The sequence below is a fragment of the Primulina tabacum genome, chromosome 2 (genome assembly GCF_025594145.1).
Source record: "Primulina tabacum isolate GXHZ01 chromosome 2, ASM2559414v2, whole genome shotgun sequence".
Lineage (NCBI taxonomy): Eukaryota > Viridiplantae > Streptophyta > Magnoliopsida > Lamiales > Gesneriaceae > Primulina > Primulina tabacum.
The window spans coordinates 42,017,573-42,037,664 of record NC_134551.1 but is presented as its reverse complement, the minus strand read 5'-3'; the positions used below and the strand labels follow the sequence as shown (position 1 = coordinate 42,037,664).

At 34.3% G+C, this 20,092-nt stretch overlaps 2 protein-coding genes across 2 annotated transcripts; both read left to right on the top strand.

The window, feature by feature from the left end:
- Positions 1 to 9,024: 9,024 nt before the first annotated feature.
- Positions 9,025 to 14,301, top strand: LOC142532008 (26S rRNA (cytosine-C(5))-methyltransferase NOP2B-like). The gene is made up of 18 exons (XM_075638309.1): positions 9,025 to 9,180; positions 9,354 to 9,608; positions 9,676 to 9,836; positions 9,954 to 10,017; positions 10,093 to 10,226; positions 10,340 to 10,423; positions 10,512 to 10,586; positions 10,681 to 10,752; positions 10,830 to 10,903; positions 11,127 to 11,179; positions 11,632 to 11,741; positions 12,112 to 12,180; positions 12,270 to 12,344; positions 12,870 to 12,962; positions 13,037 to 13,116; positions 13,194 to 13,293; positions 13,625 to 13,884; positions 14,000 to 14,301. Exons 2-18 carry the CDS (start codon positions 9,362 to 9,364, stop codon positions 14,076 to 14,078), a joined length of 1,830 nt encoding a protein of 609 aa, XP_075494424.1. The 5' UTR covers positions 9,025 to 9,180; positions 9,354 to 9,361; the 3' UTR covers positions 14,079 to 14,301.
- A 2,437-nt stretch (positions 14,302 to 16,738) lies between these two features.
- LOC142531999 (transmembrane emp24 domain-containing protein p24beta2-like) lies at positions 16,739 to 19,521 on the top strand. Its single transcript, XM_075638300.1, has 5 exons — positions 16,739 to 16,883; positions 16,981 to 17,184; positions 17,834 to 18,020; positions 18,101 to 18,208; positions 19,089 to 19,521. The coding sequence occupies exons 2-5, from the start codon at positions 16,981 to 16,983 to the stop codon at positions 19,220 to 19,222; spliced, it is 633 nt and encodes a 210-aa protein (XP_075494415.1). The 5' UTR covers positions 16,739 to 16,883; the 3' UTR covers positions 19,223 to 19,521.
- Positions 19,522 to 20,092: the final 571 nt, after the last annotated feature.

The window sequence follows — 20,092 nt, the reverse complement described above, 5'->3', positions numbered from 1 at the left end:
GTCATTGTTACCGAAGAGCCATCCTCTTCTGCTGTTCCAGGAAAACCAGCATCTTTCAACATTGTACTGATTTGTACAGCAAATCCAGTACTTTTCCTGAGAATCATATCCTTCATAATGCGAAACAGAAAACGTCCCCAATCCACTTTCTTTTCTGATGTGATGGCCACCATCACTTGAACCTTTTCTTTCGTTAGTTTGTCAAAGGTTCCAGCCTTAACTAACAAGGCTTTTGCTACTATATCAGCGAGTACCTGGTACTCAATTTTCAGTAGCTTTTTGAAGCAAGAGGGTGAAAGTTCTTCTCCAGTGGCTGAAAAATTTGTCAAGGCGATGGACATGTCTTCCTTTGAAATGTCCGAGAGCTCGGAAAGGCCAGAAATCGGTAGGAAGAAAGTGAAATCCATAAGTGCAGCATCAATAGAGATCGATGCATCTCCATGTGTATAGGTAATCTTGCCTTCCACAACTTCTGCTTTGGCATAGAAATCCAGAAGAACAGACTTGTAGATAACAGCAGGCGATTCCAAGAATATTCGAAGCCCAGACTTTTCCAATGATTTGAACATCTTGACAAGATTCTCATCCTTAATAGTGAGAACAGAAGCAAAATTCACCTGATAAGCATTCAACGTATATGCTGCGGCCATTTCTAAATTTGAAAGAGAATAGAAGTATGTTAGCAGTAGATGCGAAAAAGTAGTAGAGACAAGGAAATAATCTGAGTCCGTAAAGCGTAGTGAAGAAAAAAAATGAACGGTTAAAGCAAAATATACAGCCGTCAGTGAACATAGGGACACGTGTTGATATGTTAGAAGAGAGAGAGGCAAAAGTGTCAGTTACTCTACTCATTTTAAAAAATTGGCGGGCTGTCCGAGGCGGTTGCTAAATAAACAGAAGCTGATTTGTCATTTTATGATAATATCTACTGGAAGTGGATAAGATGCTGAAACAAATGCAGCACTTCAACAACTTCTGGTAGGTATACTGTTTTATCGAAAGGACAAATCAGTTTTTAATATAAATGCCATAAAGATATTCCCCCTCAATTAATGTAGTAGTAATTGATATTAAATACTAAACGACTCTTGGCAATCTTTCAATTTAAACCGTTGAATTTGAACAGTCGCAAAGATCCTTATCTCCTTTGAATATCACTATAAATACCTGCAAGGGTTAAACAAGGTTAAGTAAACATAAAAATCAAATGAAAAAGAGGTAACAACTGATCCGGAAACAGAAGCAAGAATGTTCAAAAGACATCTTGCTAGCGATTTCTAAGAAGATGTTGGAAAAGGTCGTTCTGCACATAATGATCCTTGGATCATACTCCTGGAGTTGTAATATTAACAATCAAAAAGATTGTTTGCTTTCATTGAGATTGATATGTAGCATCGATCCCTTCCAGAAGCATGCTAATGCAATAAGAGAGTGATGGTGGATCGATAATGCTAATATCATCTATAATGCCCTATAAAGTATCTGATTATACATTAGTGCTGACAAGACCCAAGCTTGCTAGATTCTTTGCAAGACCTAAGCTTGCTGGATTCTTTTCGAAAAAGACTCTCCTTCTTCTGCTGAAGTACTTTGCAAAAATACTACAAGCTGCTGATATTACTGAAGACATAAGCTTGATTAGTCTAGAATTTCAGAAGACGTTTCGAATTGTCTTGAGATTTCTGTAACTTTCGCTTTGTTTAATGTACTGGAAAATTTCTAATAAAATTTCAGTTGAAGTACTTGATGTTCGTTTATTCCTTTCTGCAAACAACTCAATGTTAGAAGAATAAAATGAATAAATGATTAAGTTCAGAAGGAAGTAAGTCGTCTTATGATAGCTTCTACTGGAAACTGAAGAAAGCCTTGTTTTGTTAATGAGACAAAATACCTTCTGCATCTGACACAAAATCACAGAAGATCATAATAAAGTTCTACCTAAATTAGAGCAATTATTAAATGAAAATACTTGGTAACTGAAACGATGATAGCTTGATATGGGATGTTTCATATATATATCTACTGTAGTCAAGACTTTCTCGAGCTTTGGTGCCTGATTTTCATCTATAAATATGAACATGGGGTAAACCAGATAATCATTCTTTAAGAGAAATGGCAAGAGATAATAGTCCTTATTTGGCTGATGAGTTTATGAGGGAGGTGACCGCTGCAAGAAAGAAAGCAATAGAAGACAAAGTGCTGAAGAAGACACTTGCTACCTGGACTAAAATCCATGAGCTTAAGTCCTCCTTCGAGAGTGGGCGAGCATCTTCCACCAAGGAGTTGTTAATGATGAAGAAATATTACCGACGTCTCCATAGTGCTGATAGTGCAGACGTCGTCTCTGATGATGGCATCTACCTTCTCATGCTCTTAAAGGAGCAAAAGACTCTGAAAAAGATTGCTTTTTCAGAGGAGTTTCTACGTACCTCTACTGGAGAGCTGACCACTTGGTTGGCATTCTGGAGAGTTTACATTAAAACAGAAGTGAGAAATGTACGCCCCCGCTTCTATTATTTTTAATGAAATTTTATGTCTACTGATTATCTCTATCGTTCAGCTTTTACCATCTTGCAAAATTAAAAACTGAATAATCACAGAGGAAAAGTTAAGCCATAATATCAGATGATGATAGATAATCAAGTTAAATCTATTAATCCAAGTGTATTTCGAAAGTAAGAAAACTTATTCTCAGGCAGAGGTTTTGTAAAAATGTCTGCTGCTTGCTGATCAGTAGGAATGTATTCCAGACGAATGTTCTTATTTTGCACATGATCTCTGATAAAATGATGTATGATATCAATGTGCTTAGTTCTGGAATGGAGTACTAGATTATGTGATATAGCAATTGCACTGGTATTGTCACAAAATATTGATGATTCAGAGGAAGTCTGCTTTTTGCTAAACCAGGAGATCAACCTATCACCAAGAAATTGACAAAAACCACTTGTGCTTTTTCTATCCAGTTTACATCCTGCATAATCAACATCTGAGTATCCAATAAGATTAAACGACGAGTCCTTGGGATGCCAGAGGCCTACATTTTGAGTACCTTAAGATATTTTAAAATTCTTTTACCAGCAATGTAATGTGATTGTTTAGGGTTTGATTGAAATCTAGTACAAATGCAAACAGCAAACATGATATCTGGTCTACTGGCAGTAAGGTATAACAATGAACCAATCAAACCACGATACTGAGTTACCTCTACTGAAATTCCCCCTTCATCTTTATCAAGTTTAGTAGATGAGCTCATAGGAGTGGAAGCAGCAGAACATGTTTCCATCCCAAACTTTTTCAGTAGTTCCTTTGTATACTTAGTTTGGTTTATGAAGATTCCAGTATCAAGTTGCTTGATTTGAAGTCCTAAGAACAATATTAATTCTCCCATCATGCTCATCTCGAACTGGTCCTGCATTAACTTAGCAAACTTCGCACATAATTTGGGGTTAGTTGACCCAAATATGATATCATCAACATAAATCTGAACTAACAATATGTGTTTGTTTTTGGCTAAGGTAAACAACGTCTTATCTACAGTACCAACGGTGAAACCATGATTAATGAGAAATTGTGAAAGTGTGTCGTACCAAGCCCTAGGTGCTTGTTTCAGACCATACAATGCTTTATATAATTTAAAAACATGATTTGGTAACAAATGATTAGAAAAACCTGGAGGCTGTTCAACATAGACTTCCTCTTGTAGTAGACCATTAAGAAACGCACTCTTTACATCCATTTGATATACTTTGAAGATTTTGAAAGCAGCAAAGGCTAAGAATATTCTGATAGCTTCGAGCCTAGCTACTGGTGCAAATGTATCATCATAGTCTATTCCTTATTCTTGTCTGAATCCTTGTGCAACCAGTCTTGCTTTGTTTCTTACAACTGTTCCTTCCTCATTTAGTTTGTTTCTGAATACCCACCGAGTTCCAATGACAGCTTGGTGAGAAGGTCTAGGTACTAGAAACCAAACTTTATTCCTCTCAAATTGATTCAGCTCTTCTTGCATAGCTTCTATCCAACTGGGATCCAGAAGAGCTTCTTCAATCTTCTTTGGTTCATCTTGAGAAATAAAAGCAGCATGCATGTATTCATTTATCATATGTCTTCTAGTCCTTAGTGGAGCTGCTGGATTTCCAATTACCAAAGATGGAGGATGAGATTTTCTCCAAATAAAAGGATTTAGATTGTCTTCATATAAGGCAGTAGATTGTTTTTAAGTATCGACTGCTGGTTCTGGAATGTCAGCAGCTTGTTCTGGAGTATCAGCTGCTGGTTCTGGAGTATCAGCTGCTGGTTCTGGAGTATCAGCTGCTGGTTCTGGAATGTGAATGTCTGGTTCTGGATTTTGAATATCCTTGACACTTGCTTCTGCATCATCTTCACTGTCTATTCCCAGATAAACCCTGTCTAATCTTTTACTTAAATTAGATATGTTAGTAATCTCGGGAACACTGCTGTCTTCATCAAAGACAACATGAATAGATTCTTCAACATTAAGAGTTTTATTATTGAAAATTCTAAAAGCCTTACTAACTGCTGAATATCCAATAAATAAACCAGTGTCAGATTTTGAATCAAAAGCAGCTAAATGATTTTTGCCATTATTGTGCACAAAGCATCTACAACTGAAAACATGAAAGTAAGATACGTTCGGTTTATTTCCTTTCCATATTTCATACGGAGTCTGATTGTTTCTCTTGTTGATCATCGTTCTGTTTTGTGTGTAGCAAGCTGTATTAATAGCTTCTGCCCAGAAGCGCTGAGAGATGTCTGCATCTGCTAGCATTGTTCTAGCAGCTTCTTTAAGTGTTCTATTTCTCCTCTCAGCTACTGCATTTTGTTGAGGCGTCCTGGCAGCTGAATATTCATGATGAATGCCCTGTTCATCTAGATATATCTCAAGAATCTTGTTAGTAAATTCAGTACCTCGATCACTTATGATTCTAATAACAGAAACTGATTTTTCATTTTGAATCTTTTTCAGAAGTTTGATCAGGAGGTTACTGGTCTGATCTTTTCCAGCAAGAAAAATTACCCAAGTAAATCTAGAGAAATCATCAACAACAACAAGGGTGTATCTCATTCCCCCTAAGCTTATGATAGGGATTGGACCAAATAAGCTGTTGTCTAGCCTGTATCTCTTCTGAACAGGTCTAGAATTGTAGTACTGGTAGTTTTTAACCTTCATAGGAGATTGTCTTCCTGAGTTGAATCATCTTCTTATTCTAGAACTCTGGTCAACTTTTTCCTTAGGTTCAACATAACCCAGACCATAATGCATCCTTTTGTTCATCTGATTTAAATTCCTTTCTACTGAAGTAGTAGGTACTTCTGGTTTCTGTACCACACTGGATTTCACAAAGTGAATATACTTCCCTTTGCACATATCCAGTTTTGGCTTAGTATTCGTTTCAGAAGTGCCTTCATTATTACAAAATCCGAGACCACTCCTGTCTCCAGATTGTTTTTGTAATTCTTGCATCTTTTCCAGTGAAATAGAGGACTTGTTCCAAACATTTACCAGTAGTGATAACTTTTGATTTTCAGAAAGCATCTTCTGGTATTCTGCTTTTGCTCTTTCATTCTCCGTTTTTAATTTACTCATCTTAACTTGTAAATCATTACAGCTGTCTACTTGCAAGCAAGTTAACTTACTGTTCTGATCTTTTAAGTCCTGATTTTCGATCTTAACTTCCTCGAATGATTGAGAAAGTCTAGAATACTCTTCTACCATGTCGTGTAATGCTTTGACTAACTCAGTGCGTGTAAATTCATCAGAATCAAATTCAAATACCTCTCCATATGTTGAGGTTGAATCAGTATTTGCCATCAAACATTTGATCTCATCTTCATCACTTTCACTCGAATGGCTTTCAGAACCAGAAGATTCAGAACTTGAGTCTGCCCATTTGGACTTACTTTCTTCTGCAACCATTGTCTTCCTGTCTCTTCTGGTCTTTTTATCATTGCGTTTGACACCCTTCTTCCTCTGGTCATCCTTCTTTGGTTTTGGACAATCAGCAATGAAGTGTCCAACTTTTCCACAGTTAAAGCATGCCATATCACTAGGTGATGATTCTTTTTTGAAATTGCGGTTGGGACTTTGAAATGTTCTATGATTCTTTCTCATGAATCTGGAAAACTTCTTAACAAATAATGACATTGCGTCATTGCTTATCTGTTCAGCACTTCTCTCAGAAGTGTTCTCTAAAGCAGTAGCAGAAGATGAGCTTGGAGCAACTGTAGTAGTAGAGTTAACAGTAGCTGCGAGAGCTTTGGTTGGTGGATTTGCTAAGGGCTCTTCTCCACTTCGAACTTCAAGTTCAAACTCATATGCCTTTAAATCCGAGAACAAGTCGTGTAGTTCTAACTTGTTGAGATCCTTGGAAGCTCTCATTGCCATTGTTTTGACGTCCCATTCTCTGGGTAGGCCTCTCATTACCTTTAATGCAATTTCTCTATTGCCAAAGTCTTTCCCAAGAGCTGAGAGTTCATTGACGAGGCTGCTGAATCGTTCATCAAATTCATTCATAGTTTCTCCAGCCCTCATCTTCATATTCTCAAACTTCTGCATGGCTACAGACAGTTTGTTTTCCTTGGTTTCTTCGTTTCCTTCACAGATCTGAATTAATTTTTCCCAGATTTCCTTGGCAGTATGGCACATCTTGATTTTGCTGAAGGTATTTTTGTCGAGTGTCTTGTATAAAATGTCCTTCGCAATGTTGTCAAGATTGGCTTTCTTCTTGTCCTCACTTGTCCATTCATATCTTGGTTTTTCAAGCATCTGAGGTGCACCTTCGGTGATAGCAATAGCTGGATTTGGCTTTAAGATCTTTAATGGACCATCAATGATGACATACCACATGTCATCATCTTGAGCCGCAAGATGAGCGTGCATTCTGATTTTCCAATCATCGAAATCTTCTTTTGAGAACATTGGAACTTTGCTGAAATGAGCCATGTCTATTAAATATTTTTCAGAACAAGAATAACTCTGCTCTGATACCACTTGTTGAGGATCGGGTTGAGTTTAGAAGGGGGGGGGGGGTTGAATAAACTCAATGGCCAACTTATTAAATTCTTTCGAATGATGTGCTAAAATCCTGTTAGAGATTTTAACGATTCTTGTTCAAGTATAAAGACCAGCAGATCACAAGATAATGTGCAGAAAACGATCTGTTGGTTAGTGGGTGAAAAATGATAAAGCCGAAAAGCAGTAGATAGCACAAGGTTTGTTTCTGGAAGTTCGAAGATGAATCTTCTACGTCTCCTCTTCTTCTGTTTCTAGAAGATATCACTAAAAGACTTTGGTGAATACAGCACAACAATTGTACACACCCACTTCAGGACTTGCCATTCGCCTATTGAAACTCTTAGCTTTACAACTCAACTTCTTGAATGATCTTAAATTCTGGAAAAGACTCTTTTCCAGTTACAAATTCTTCTATCAATGAATTGATGAAATAAATAGCTTAAGAAGATATAACTGAAGTAGCTAGCACAATATGATCTCAATGCTCAATAGTATGCAATGAAGCGTGTGCTGCTTTTTTCAGTGTTGAGCTCTTTTGATAACTGAAAGTTCTAACAATGCTCGAATGATGTTTTTCAATTCAGATTTTTGTTCAATACTTCATTTTTCTTCACAAAATCCTTCATCTCCATATATAGGCTCTATTCAACGTTCAAAAACTGAACGGTTCTTTTCTTTTTGGTGGTTCAGCTTTATTGCTTAAAATGGACCCTGCAGAATACATTAAAAGTAATCAGTCACAGTTCATACCAAAAATGGTATACCGTCTTAAATGTTCTTGTATAGTATTTAATGGCATTTAATGAAGCAATAAATGCTGCTATCACGTTAATAGATCAACGGTAATGTTTAGAGATTTTGAGATACGCAAGATTCTGTTAGTGTATATTTCGAATTTTGTATCCTTCTAGTTCTGGTTTTAGCTAAGAAATTATTTAAGCAGGTTTTAGCGCGATACAAGTACTTCTGGTTTACAACATCTACTGGTTCTACTGGTTTTGTACTAATCCAACATCTACTGGTTCTACTGGTTTTGTACTTAATCCAACATCTACTGGTTTTTCCTTAGCATCTCCACAATAAATTTAATTCTAACACCACGGTTCGATCGCTCTACCAAGCAAGGACAATTATTGCACCCAACAATCTCCCTCCCAATAATTGCACTCCTTGCAATCAATGAGAATCGAACCCGTGACCTTGGCTCTAATTTCAATTGTAGGACCGAGCGCTTGCCGCTTTACCAAAAACTATAGCTGGTGGTAATGGTGCAACTCAAATCTTTTAAACTGCACAGCAGCTCAAGCGCCACGGTTCGATCGCTCTATCAAGCAAGGACAATTATTGCACCCAATATTCTTATTACTTAGCTACATTCAAACTGGTTAGTTTCGTTATTTTTTAAACAAGCTTAAATAAAACTTTTGCACATTACAACATGCATACGCAACTTTAACCAAATTAAAGAGTATATTTTTAGACATTTTCAAATATATATATATTCCAACATCTAATATATATCATATGCATAAACTATTTCCCTATAGTTTTTGGTATCTATAATACTAACTTTTTTGCTCTCCAAATTTAGCATCTCTAGGTTTTCTTACACAAATAAATCAAACTTGGTTATTACTTTAAAAAATCACATTATATATTATTTCTTATATTATTTTACCAAAAAGCTACAATTGCTTTAGTTTAGTTTATATCTATTTAATTGTAATGCATTAAAAAAAAGAACCCATACAATTAAACATATAGACATATTTATATTCTTTAAAATATAAACAAAATTTATCATATATTACATAAAAACTTGGGTAAACACCTCAAAGATTTGAGGTGCCTATACCTAGTCTAATTGAAAGCTGTTAACTCATTCAAGGGCAATTAAGTATCTAATTGAAAGCTGTTAACTCATTCAAGGGCAATTAAGTATCTAATTGAAAGCTGTTAACTCATTCAAGGGCAATTAAGTATATTTCACTTCCCTGCTAAAACCCTTGCCTCTTGTGAGAGCTTCTCTCTTATTTTCCGTTTCCCCGTTCCAATCCCCCGTATTCAAAACTTTTCTTCGACCCAATACCCCACCATCTTCTTCCAACTGCCCGCTGTTGGGACCTCGGAATCTACCCAAGGTATTTTAATTTTTGCCATTGAATGATAAAGTTCTGAACTTTGTGTTATTTTTCTGCTGTACAAGAACTGCTAATAATTCTGGAGTTTTTTTGCTGTTTTCTTAAATTTTCATGCCTCGTGGCCTTTTTCGGTTAGATTTTGACTGCATACTTCTCCTTTCGTGATCTTACAGATTTATTTATGTGGGCTCCTAAATTCAATAAGAAGAAGGGAGCAAGGGCATCTAATCACCCTCCCAGGAAGAAGCTTAAGGCAGATTTTCCAATGGCCGAAGAACCAACGAAAGAGGACTTGCTAATTGATTCTGATGGCATGGATGAAGAACAGAACAAGCTCGAAGAACAAGAAGTGGACACTGATTCAGATATGTCCTCGGAAGGCGATGACCCATTTGCTGATGACATTCTTCATGGAAGTGATGAAGAAGGTAATGCATTTCTAAGTTGTTCTTCCCCTTATTTTTAATTCGGTATTCTTATGCCTCTTGTTTTTAGAGGACGGCTCTGATGCAGATTCAGATTCTGATGCATCTGATATCGAGAAGAGAGCAAAAGCTATTGACGAGGAAAAGGCAAAGGAACAGGAGGATGCCGAAGCTGAATTGCAGCTTAATATTAAAGAAGAAGCTGATGAATTTAGATTACCGACTGAGGGGGTTAGTGAATAGGTTCTTACTCCTTTTCTGTGCTTACAAAATATTTTTTCAAGTTAGTACTGGCTGCTGGCTTTAAAATTTTTGCCACATTTAATTTATAGTTTTTTTACGAAACAGGAGCTTGAAGGAGAAGCGCATAGACCTCCAGATCTTTCTAATCTCCAGAGAAGGATAAAAGAGAGTATGCATAATTTTAAATATGTGCAAGTATGGCTTGTTTAGTTTCTCGCCACTGGACTGATGTGATTTGTGTCAGTTGTGCGCGTGCTTTCAAATTTTAAGTCATTGAGGCAAGAGGGGGCAACACGGAAGGATTATGTTGATCAGTTGAAAATGGACTTACGTGCCTACTATGGATACAATGAGTTTCTTATTGAGGCTTTAGTTGAGGTGACTTTTCTATTCTAAAACAATTCTTCTTGTTGTGCCTGTTTTCTTCTATCTAGTTTTTTGGAATAATAATTTTCATTTGATTGTGGAATTTTTTGATTTGTGCTCGTCAGATGTTTCCAGTTGTTGAACTCATGGAACTTATAGAAGCTTTTGAGAAGCCTCGGCCTATATGTCTTCGAACAAACACTTTAAAGGTAATATGGATGGTTATGGTTTTTTATTCCGAGATCTTTTCTAATTACTGAAGTTTTCCTAAAATGATTTTTTTAAATTGGAATTTAGACTCGGAGGAGGGACTTGGCTGGTGTTCTTTTGAACAGGGGAGTCAACCTTGATCCATTGAGCAAATGGTCCAAAGTAAGGGTCACCATGTGTTGTGGATCATTCTTTTTATCACTCGGTAATTTTCAAGGATAAAAATATGAATGGCTACATAACATGTTGTTTGTAGGTAGGATTGGTTGTCTATGATTCACAAGTCCCAATTGGGGCCACTCCAGAATATATGGCTGGATATTATATGGTATCTAGAGATTCTACAGTTTCCAACTTTAATTTATGTCGTCGAATTTATAAAACTAAAGATTTTGTTGCTGCCAGCTCCAAAGTGCTAGCTCATTTCTGCCTGTAATGGCCCTCGCTCCTCAGGAAAAAGAAAGAGTTGTTGATATGGCGTAAGTGTTTGTTATTTGTGGAATCATTTTTCTCTTATCTCCTCTTTATTTCTTTCCATTATCAATGAACTAGTTCGTCCAATTTTCGCCTCAACTTTTCTGGTTTATTATGTTCACTGACTTCCATATTTCCTGTTGTCCTTTTCTTCTCACTTGAAATTCACTCTGGATTTCATAAAACTATGCTATTCTTTCCTCCTGACTTGTTTGTGTGCATTTACAGCGCTGCTCCTGGTGGTAAAACAGCCTATGTCGCTGCACTCATGAAAAATAGTGGTAAGGAACTAAAAGGCTCTGCAGTCTGCTTACATTTAATTTTATGTAGAACTTTTGAACAACCTATGTCAAAATTTAATTTTTCTTGTCTCTCTCTTTTGGATATCGCCAATCACTTCAAGTCATCTTCCTTTATGTTTCTCAAAGTAGGTTCTTTATATTTTCTCAAAAAAAATTATTCATGATATATATTAAGAATTTGTCTTATTATCCTTGTCATGCATTGTGCTACCACTTATCACCTTCAGTCCTATAATATACCATCAAAAGAAACAAGTCTTTTTCCATTTTTTAATAATGCTAGGATGTCTGAGTTGCTTAATCTGGAACTGTTATCAATTGTATGGCAGTGCAACAACCCCATATACAGTTTTGCATTGTGAACAACATTATAGATAAATCAGAGTGATCTTGTGTTCTGATGATTCTACATTGTAATTTTCCTCAAAAAGGTATCATTTATGCAAACGAGATTAAGGAATCTAGACTCAAGTCACTCACTGCAAATTTACACCGGATGGGGGTTACAAACACAATTGTTTGCAACTACGATGGGAGGGAGGTAAGGATCTTGATTTTCTTTCCATATACTTTTGGTGAAAATTATCATGTTTATTTCTGAAATATGTTTCTTTTCTGTACTGCACCCCCTTTCCTTTGAACTAGAAAGCGATTTTCTTTTTTATATAATCAATGTCTCTTGCAGGTTTCGGCCAAGTGTTTGCAAGTCATTGATTATATAATCTTTTTTTGATGACTTCTTTTGGTTACTATTTGATTTTTGTTTTGAATTTCGAAAGTGTCTTTCGATTTACTCAGTTTTTTGCTAGTTATCATGTACCAAACATTCATCTGAACATGTTTAAATTTTCGAATATCGATGACATTCTGCTGGACATAAAAGATTTGTTTCTCTTCCTGCATCAATATAGATGCCCAAAGTTCTTGGAGCCAATTCTGTTGATAGGGTTTTGTTGGATGCTCCTTGCAGTGGTACTGGGGTATGCAGTCAAATTTAATACAAAATTTGTGATGAGATTTCTTTTTAAGTCGGTAGCATGACATTTGATTTAATTTGTGTATGTTATAGGTTATATCTAAGGACGAGTCTGTGAAGACCTCAAAAAACGAGTTAGATATACAGAATTGTGCCTATCTGCAAAAGGTATACATCATTCTCATTCTCTCACTGGGAGAAGTATGCTTGAATACATTTTGTCCTTATACATTCTACTATGACAGTATGAGTCCCTAAACGTTTAAAAAGACAGTAAAATTAGTCCAAACTGTTACATTTAACGGCAAATTAAAGGTTTTAATTTCTCTTTCCCGTCACCTTTCTACTGCCTCAATGCCATCACCACCACGTCCAAGCCCTGCGGCCACCACTTTTTCTCTCCTATTGATCGTCATTCCCATAACATTGCATTTGAGACCCTCATGTTACTTTTGGAGTAAGATCATAAGTTTTATTGAAGCTGGGTTTCATTTTTACATAGACTGGGGGTTGATTGCATTTGAAATTTGGGACTCTTGTTTGTTTAACATTAATTCCTTGCGTTATGTTATCTCTTAATTATGATTTGTACTCGTATTTGGGATCCTACAATCCGGTAGTTCTTTCACCTCTTACAACAATTTTTAATGCTGTTTTCTGAATGTCAGCTTCATGTTAAATTTTCCTTGGCAGCAATTAATACTTGCAGCGATAGATATGGTGGATGCTGGCTCGAAATCAGGAGGATATGTTGTTTACTCCACATGCTCCATTATGGTTGCTGAGGTTGGTAACATATACAAGTTTTGAAACTCTTCCATAGGCACCTGCTTCGTGTTTCTCAAATTTGGAATCTACAGAATGAAGCTATCATTGATTATGCACTCAAGAAGAGGGATGTCAAACTTGTGCCCTGTGGCCTTGATTTTGGACGTCCAGGGTATGTATTATCTGCTACTTCTATTCTTAACTAATGGAGAAATGGATGTGTGATCTGACCAATTTTTTCAATTACAGATTTATTCGATTCCGGGGACATCGTTTTCACACCTCCTTGGAGAAAACACGACGATTTTATCCTCATGTTCACAACATGGATGGGTTCTTTGTTGCTAAGGTTTGCCTCAGAACCAAACTCAACCATTTGCTTTGCTGCAATATTTTTTAATTCCTATGCTATGGCCATCAAGGATTCATGTCATGGTTTTGGTCGAAGTAATTATGGTAACTTGGAATATTAGTTATAAAAAAAAGTCGGAATATTATAAAAAAAACCCAATTAACGAGCTCAAAATTTGCTCCATATTTGTCTTCGCTGCTTATTTGTCGGCCAAATGCCTCCATCGTATTTGTTCGACTTTTATCTGCTTATTCTTTTTTTTTATTTATTAAATATGCTATTGCTTCAAAACTAACTTTTGAGTTGTATATCTCATTTACGCTTGCAGCTGAAGAAAATGAGTAACACGAAGCCAACTCAACAGCCATCTGAACCATCGGGAGAGGTGGAGGAAGAACCTGAGTTGGTCAATGCAAACAGCGTTGAAGGAGATGTCCAACAGAAGCAGAGGAAAAGGGACAATTCCGAAGTGAACAAAAAAGTGAATAAAGGTTCGGTTAAAAAATCCCAAAAGGAGGAAAAAACATCCGTCCGTGAGAAGAGAGAAAAAAAGAAACGTCCTTCTAGGCAGGAGATTTCACAAACCAGGTACCAGGCAACAGCGGAGAGGAGTGATGTTTTCTTTTCAAGAATTATAAATAGTGACACGTGCATGTGTGTTTTAGTGTTGTCTTTCCTAATCTACTTTGGCCAACATTTGCAGAGAAGAAAAGAGAGTAGCTTTCAGAGAAGCCAAGAGGAAAGCTAAGGTTGGAGCCAGAGCTGCTGCAAACAGGAACTAGAGCGTGGATTCAACCATTATTCTTACTTGCTTTCTTTTCCTTCCTTGCCATTTATCACCTGTTTAATGCTTTATAAGAGAAAATGTATCTTTGTTCCCTACATTTTCTTTTTGGGAAAAAAAGGTGGAGTTTTTCGTTTTACCACCATGCGATGTTTCAAGTTTCAGTGTATCAATTTACTTTTTTTATACAAAGAATCGTATTGTTTGTTTGTTTGTTTTTCTCTCTTTCCGAACCTGTTCTGATTTTTCAAAACAAAATCAAATAGCATAATCTTATTTTCGTTCATCAATTGTACGTTTAACTTCTCATTATTTTTTTTGAAAATGAGCACCCCGGTGGTATTAATATCTGATTTTTTGCTACTGATAGTTGTATGAGAATTTTTTTATTAAGATTCTATACAATTTTCAATTTTTTTAAAAAAATTGATTGATACATCACCCCATTCAAATTTCAATCGCTTAATATTTAGAAATATCCCGATAACCTCTTTTTTCTTGGTTAGAGGTCAATAAAATCATGAAATATTTTAATTTTTTTTCTATAAAATAAAATAGATTTTAATTACAAAAACTCATATTAGATCGTCTCATAAATCAATTTTGTGAAAAAAATTTCGATTCAATCCAGTCATAAAAGTTGAAAGTATTAGTAGAGTGTATACCGTTTAAAGTTTTGACGACTTATAATGATTTTTTAAAATGATAGACTTTTGTGGATTTAATAGATTTTTATGGATTTTAACACATTTTCACATATTTAGAATCATATTTATGTGGATTTTTGTACATTTTTTTGCAAGATTTTTATATACTTTTGTAATTTTTTTTCACAGAATTCTATAGATATTGTATCTAATTGTAACATATTATTTTTATTAATTTCTTTGAACCAATAATTAATTAATATAAATAACATATTCAGTTTTGAAATAGTATTTAAAAATTTATATTACACGTGGGTTTGTATGTATATTAGTAAATTCTAAAATACATCAATGTATTAATTTGTAACATTATGTTTGAATTCATGTGAAAAAATATTATTTATTTTTGTGTGGATATAATTTTTTTTATAAAAATATGATAATTTATCGATTAATTGAAAATGTTAAAAAGAATTTTAAAAATCAATTTTTAGTCAAAAAGTTAATAAAAAAATTACTTTTATTTATTAAAAAAGTATTATTACATTTATTTCTATAAGCCAATAAAATTTTATGCTTTTTTATATCTACTATGATAATTTTATTAAAAAATTAATAATTATAATTTTAAATTTTATAAAATTTTATGATTAGAAGTCATAAAAAAATAAATAAAAAAATAAATAAAATGTAATTTTAAACAACAAAAGAAATAAATTATTTTATCAATTATATAATAAAATTTCTTTATAAAGTATAACTTAAAATCTTAAGTTAATTTAATTTTTTTTATAATGCTTGTAGCGAGATTATTCAACTATTAAATATTAAACATTATTATTTTTTAGATCATTTTTTTATTATTATTGAATATTACATTCATTTATATAAATCATAAAATAAAAATCATAAAATCAATTCTAAAATTCAAAATTTTCAATAATATTAAAATAAAAATTATTAAATAAATAGTCTGAAAAAAATGAAACTTGGAAAAAGAAAATATATAGAGATACATTTTGAAATTAGATAGAGTGATAAAGATAGATGAGATGAGATGAAAGAAGATGAGAAATGAAGAGAGATGATGTGAAGTGAAGTGAAGTGATAGAGAGAAAGAAAGAACTAGTGTATGAGTTATAAGTTTTAAAAAATTTTCCAAATCTTTAGATTGAACCGAAGATAATTTTTGACAATTTATAGTTGTACTTTAGTATTTAATATTTGTATGTTAATGAATTCTATGAAATTATTAAAAGTTTATTTACAATTTGAATACCCCTATATTTTTGTAGATTTTTTAAAAATTAATGCTGAATACCATTTGAATTTTTAAAACTCTATGAAAGTCTATTTTAATTACTACTAGACTTCTCTAAAATATGCAAAAGTCTTGATTGAATAACTCTAAACTTTTAAAATTTACAAAAGTGATTAAAAGTCAACAAATCTCCAACATTGAATACACCTCTTACTTTCTTTTTAAATATGAACCAACTCAATTCGTCTCATAAATTTAATTATGTGATATCAGCATCCAACTGGTCATGAACATCGTAAGGTGCTGCTTTTCGCAAATCCCAGCATAACCCTGGTCTAAAAAAACTTAATCTTTTTTCACATATATTTTATTAATCTACACATGACTTGATAATATTGATCAGATACCAAAACATATCTTTTATATCCTTTAAAGTATTCAACTATATTGAAAAGTAAATATCCCAATAAATTTTGATATGATAATTTATTTATTGTATACAATTTTTAAAAAAATATCATTTGTCAATTAATTAAACACAATAAATATACTTCATATTTGTAATACTCAACTTGTAAAATCTATGTTTTAAACTTGAAAGAAATATGATGAAAAGTATGACAAACATGATAATATTATGTACATGGACCTTCTCACAGCTGACGTGGAAGTTGATAATTGGCTAATGCACGTTGGAAGAGTCCACGTAAGCAACAAAAGTCAAACACATTGTTCCTCGGCTCGCAAACCTAAGCTCAGATTTCTAAGACTTACAGTTCAGTAATAATATTAGATTGGTTGATTTCCTTTTTCTTACGAAAAAAAAGGAAAGAAAGAAAAATCCATCTCGCAACAGCTTTGATCTCTCTCTCTGAACAATCTCTGTTCTTTTAAGGTAAGAAATATGAGTTTCTCAGGATTTGATTTTTCTGTGTCTGACCCCGATTCGGACGAGGAAACTTAAGCTGATGTTGTTTCGATTTGGGATGCAGATGAGGCTTTCCGCGGTGGCGGTTGCGGTTGTTGTGGCGGTGATTTTGGGTCTTTTGAAGGGTGGTATGGGGATCAGATTTGTGATAGATAGAGAGGAGTGCATCTCCCACAAGGTGGAATATGGGAATACTGTGCATTTTTCATTCGTGGTGATTAAATCAGAGGGTTCTTGGCATTACAATGAAGATGGCGTCGACCTTGTGGTAATTTATTCTTTATTCCGTTTTTTTTATATAATTTTTCTGGGTTAATTTAGAATAGAAATGGGGTCTTTATTTGAATGAGATGTAGGGTTTCTGTTCATAGTAAATATTTTTATGATATTATTCATCATTTTAATTGTTGTTTGACATTAATGAACCGACAAAAGTGACAACAATAATTTTACTTTCCTCAATTATGACCACTTGAAACAAATTGGTGGCATGGTTTAGTTTCTCACCTCTTGGAATGCAACACAATGTCACGAGGGTGGACAAAATGTTGCAGCTGCAACTACTCGAATTTGAGAGTTGAGACCATTGCCATCCCAATATGTATTAAAATCACACAGCAAATTGTCCTAATGGATGTTTATTGCCAGTATTTTGTAGCTTTTGTTGAATACATTGTGCTTTTGTGAGTCGTTTTGGATATATTTCTCATTTTGCGGGAACCTTCATTCTAAATGTTTAATAAAATATGTTTGCTTTATCTCGGAATTATACTCTTGACTTTCATCGAATTATCCATGTGAAGGATATATATCTTGATTCATATTTTCAAAATATTGACTGAAGGATTTGTTATTGTTCAACTGTTTATTTATATTCTTTAAAAGATTTTATTTCTTATAAAAGAAATATTATTCAGGTGAAGGGACCAGATGGTTCACAGGTCCATGATGTTCGTGACAAGACAAGTGAAAAGCACGAGTTTGTGGCTTATCATCAAGGAGTTTACCGATTTTGTTTCACCAACAAATCTCCTTATCATGAAACCATAGACTTTGACGTGCATGCTGGCCATTTCTATTACCATGATGAGCATGCTAAAGATGGTGAATTTTTTCACTTTCTTTTTTGTTGTAAGAATAGTTTAGAATATTAACTCAAGCATGTGACTTGTTGGCATATGCAGAGCATTTTAAACCTCTTTTTGATCATATTGGCAAGTTGGAGGAAGCTTTGTACAATATTCAGTTTGAGCAACACTGGCTAGAGGCTCAGACTGATCGACAGGCAATCGGTAAATTTATTTATTTTATATCCTTTGGTTTTTGGCAGCCTTTGCTATTTTATATTAATTCGATTTAAAATTTTTGACATCATTTCATTATTTTTATTATGAAAATTTTGCGTGTATGGCGGCCCATACACGTATCATTGTGAGGGTGATTGATGAAGAAAAAAGACGGTGAACACAAAATGAGAATAAACCCTTGCTTCATGAGTTCACGTGCAATTACAATGAATTCCTTGTATTATATGTTTACCAAATTTTGGTCTCCATCTGGATTATCGATTTGTCTCTGAAAGAGTTCGAGAAAAACTAGTCTTAACTATTTTTCCTGTTCTTCTCACCATAAGGTGTTGTTCCTTTATCCTAAATGCTTGGCATCGAGGAAAATTAAAAATTTTTACGATGACTTTTGTAAAAGTTCTTTGTTTTCCTTTCAATATTTCTCTCTTTTTCCTAATGCTGAACTTAAACCAAACTTGAGGAGAAAGGTTTGCCGTCCAGTCTTCTCTACTTTTTCCTCAAAAAAAACTTGAATTGATGAGAATTCTTCTTTATGTATGGCTTCTGGTTGTTATGTATCCCAAACCATTTGTACAATTCCATAGATAAGTTACACGAACAAAATATCTCATTAGTGTGCCTCAGAGTGGAAATATAAACCTTGATTTAACTTGTGATCGGAAGAGTCTTCCCCTCTCTCTGTATATGTGTGTGTGTGTATATATATATTATATATACATATATATTTATGTATTTATTTGGCAAACCTCGTTTTTCTTAATATTTCATTATATTCATTGGCTATATATTTTCTAACGATCAGTTGTAGTCATCTACTCCTTAGATAGCTGAATCATTAACACTGATTTTTGAATTGGTTGAGCAGTGAATGAGAAAATGGGCAAACGAGCTGTCCAAAAAGCTTTATTCGAATCAGCAGCTCTGATAGGGGCAAGTGTTTTGCAAGTCTACATTTTACGTCGTTTATTTGAGAGAAAGCTAGGGGTATCCAGAGTTTAATGTTACATCGCCAGCGCTAGACTCGGCCAGAGAATTCTGGGTTTGAGATACACCTCTTGTTCCCTTTTCAGAAACAATATGACCTCCTGGAGTGTGTTTACATTTGAAAAACCTGTTTCAAGATCAGTCATGACCTTGGTTACCATGGCAGGATTGTTGAAACGTTATTATCTGTAACACTGCTATTTGGGTTCAAGAAAACGAGATAGTGCGGTATCGGTAGTGTTAATCTTATCATCTTGTATGAGATCATATTTCCCTAATTTTTGTGCCTACACATTATTTTCTCTCTCTTTTCTGATGGGTGTTTTTGAGTAGTACGATAATTATAAACAAACATTTTTGTAAAATACGCCAAATATTGGATTCGCAGTGGTCTGCCTCGGTTTTACCATTTTTTAATGGGCTGTTTTTAACGACCAATGATTCTCGGTTTATTTACGAGTAAAATTCAGAATATTTTAATAAAGGGTTGGAGATATTGTAAATTTTTCGGCGTAGCAATTGTTAATCCTGCCTATCATGGAATTTCTTCGTGATGAACCAATTAGAAAAGGATGTTCACAAACACAAATAAACAAGTAGAATTGTGATTCTATAAATAAATACCGAAATCGAGCAAAAGCAGTGTCAAATATAGAACTAGCTTAATTGCGATCAACCAGAGAACTTCAACATATGTTTTTCCCCTCCAGGTTTGCATGATTCATACTCCAACAACAAATTTACAGCACACAAAAAGGAGTACTCTTGTTCCTGATACCATCTGCGTCTCCGTTTGGGAGATGTTTTGTTTCCAATCTGATATGATTATCCCCTCCCATACATATTTCAATTGTAAACTACTGAAGAGACTTGGGCTCTACATGC

Coding starts and splice junctions, on each gene's coding strand:
- LOC142531999 (XM_075638300.1), top strand. CDS start 16,981: ATGAGGCTTTCCGCGGTGGCGGTTGCGGTTGTTGTGGCGGTGATTTTG. Junction 18,021..18,100: donor TGATGAGCATGCTAAAGATG/GTGAATTTTTTC, acceptor TGGCATATGCAG/AGCATTTTAAACCTCTTTTT. Junction 18,209..19,088: donor GACTGATCGACAGGCAATCG/GTAAATTTATTT, acceptor TTGGTTGAGCAG/TGAATGAGAAAATGGGCAAA.
- LOC142532008 (XM_075638309.1), top strand. CDS start 9,362: ATGTGGGCTCCTAAATTCAATAAGAAGAAGGGAGCAAGGGCATCTAAT. Junction 11,742..12,111: donor GCAACTACGATGGGAGGGAG/GTAAGGATCTTG, acceptor GCATCAATATAG/ATGCCCAAAGTTCTTGGAGC. Junction 12,963..13,036: donor GCTCCATTATGGTTGCTGAG/GTTGGTAACATA, acceptor TGGAATCTACAG/AATGAAGCTATCATTGATTA.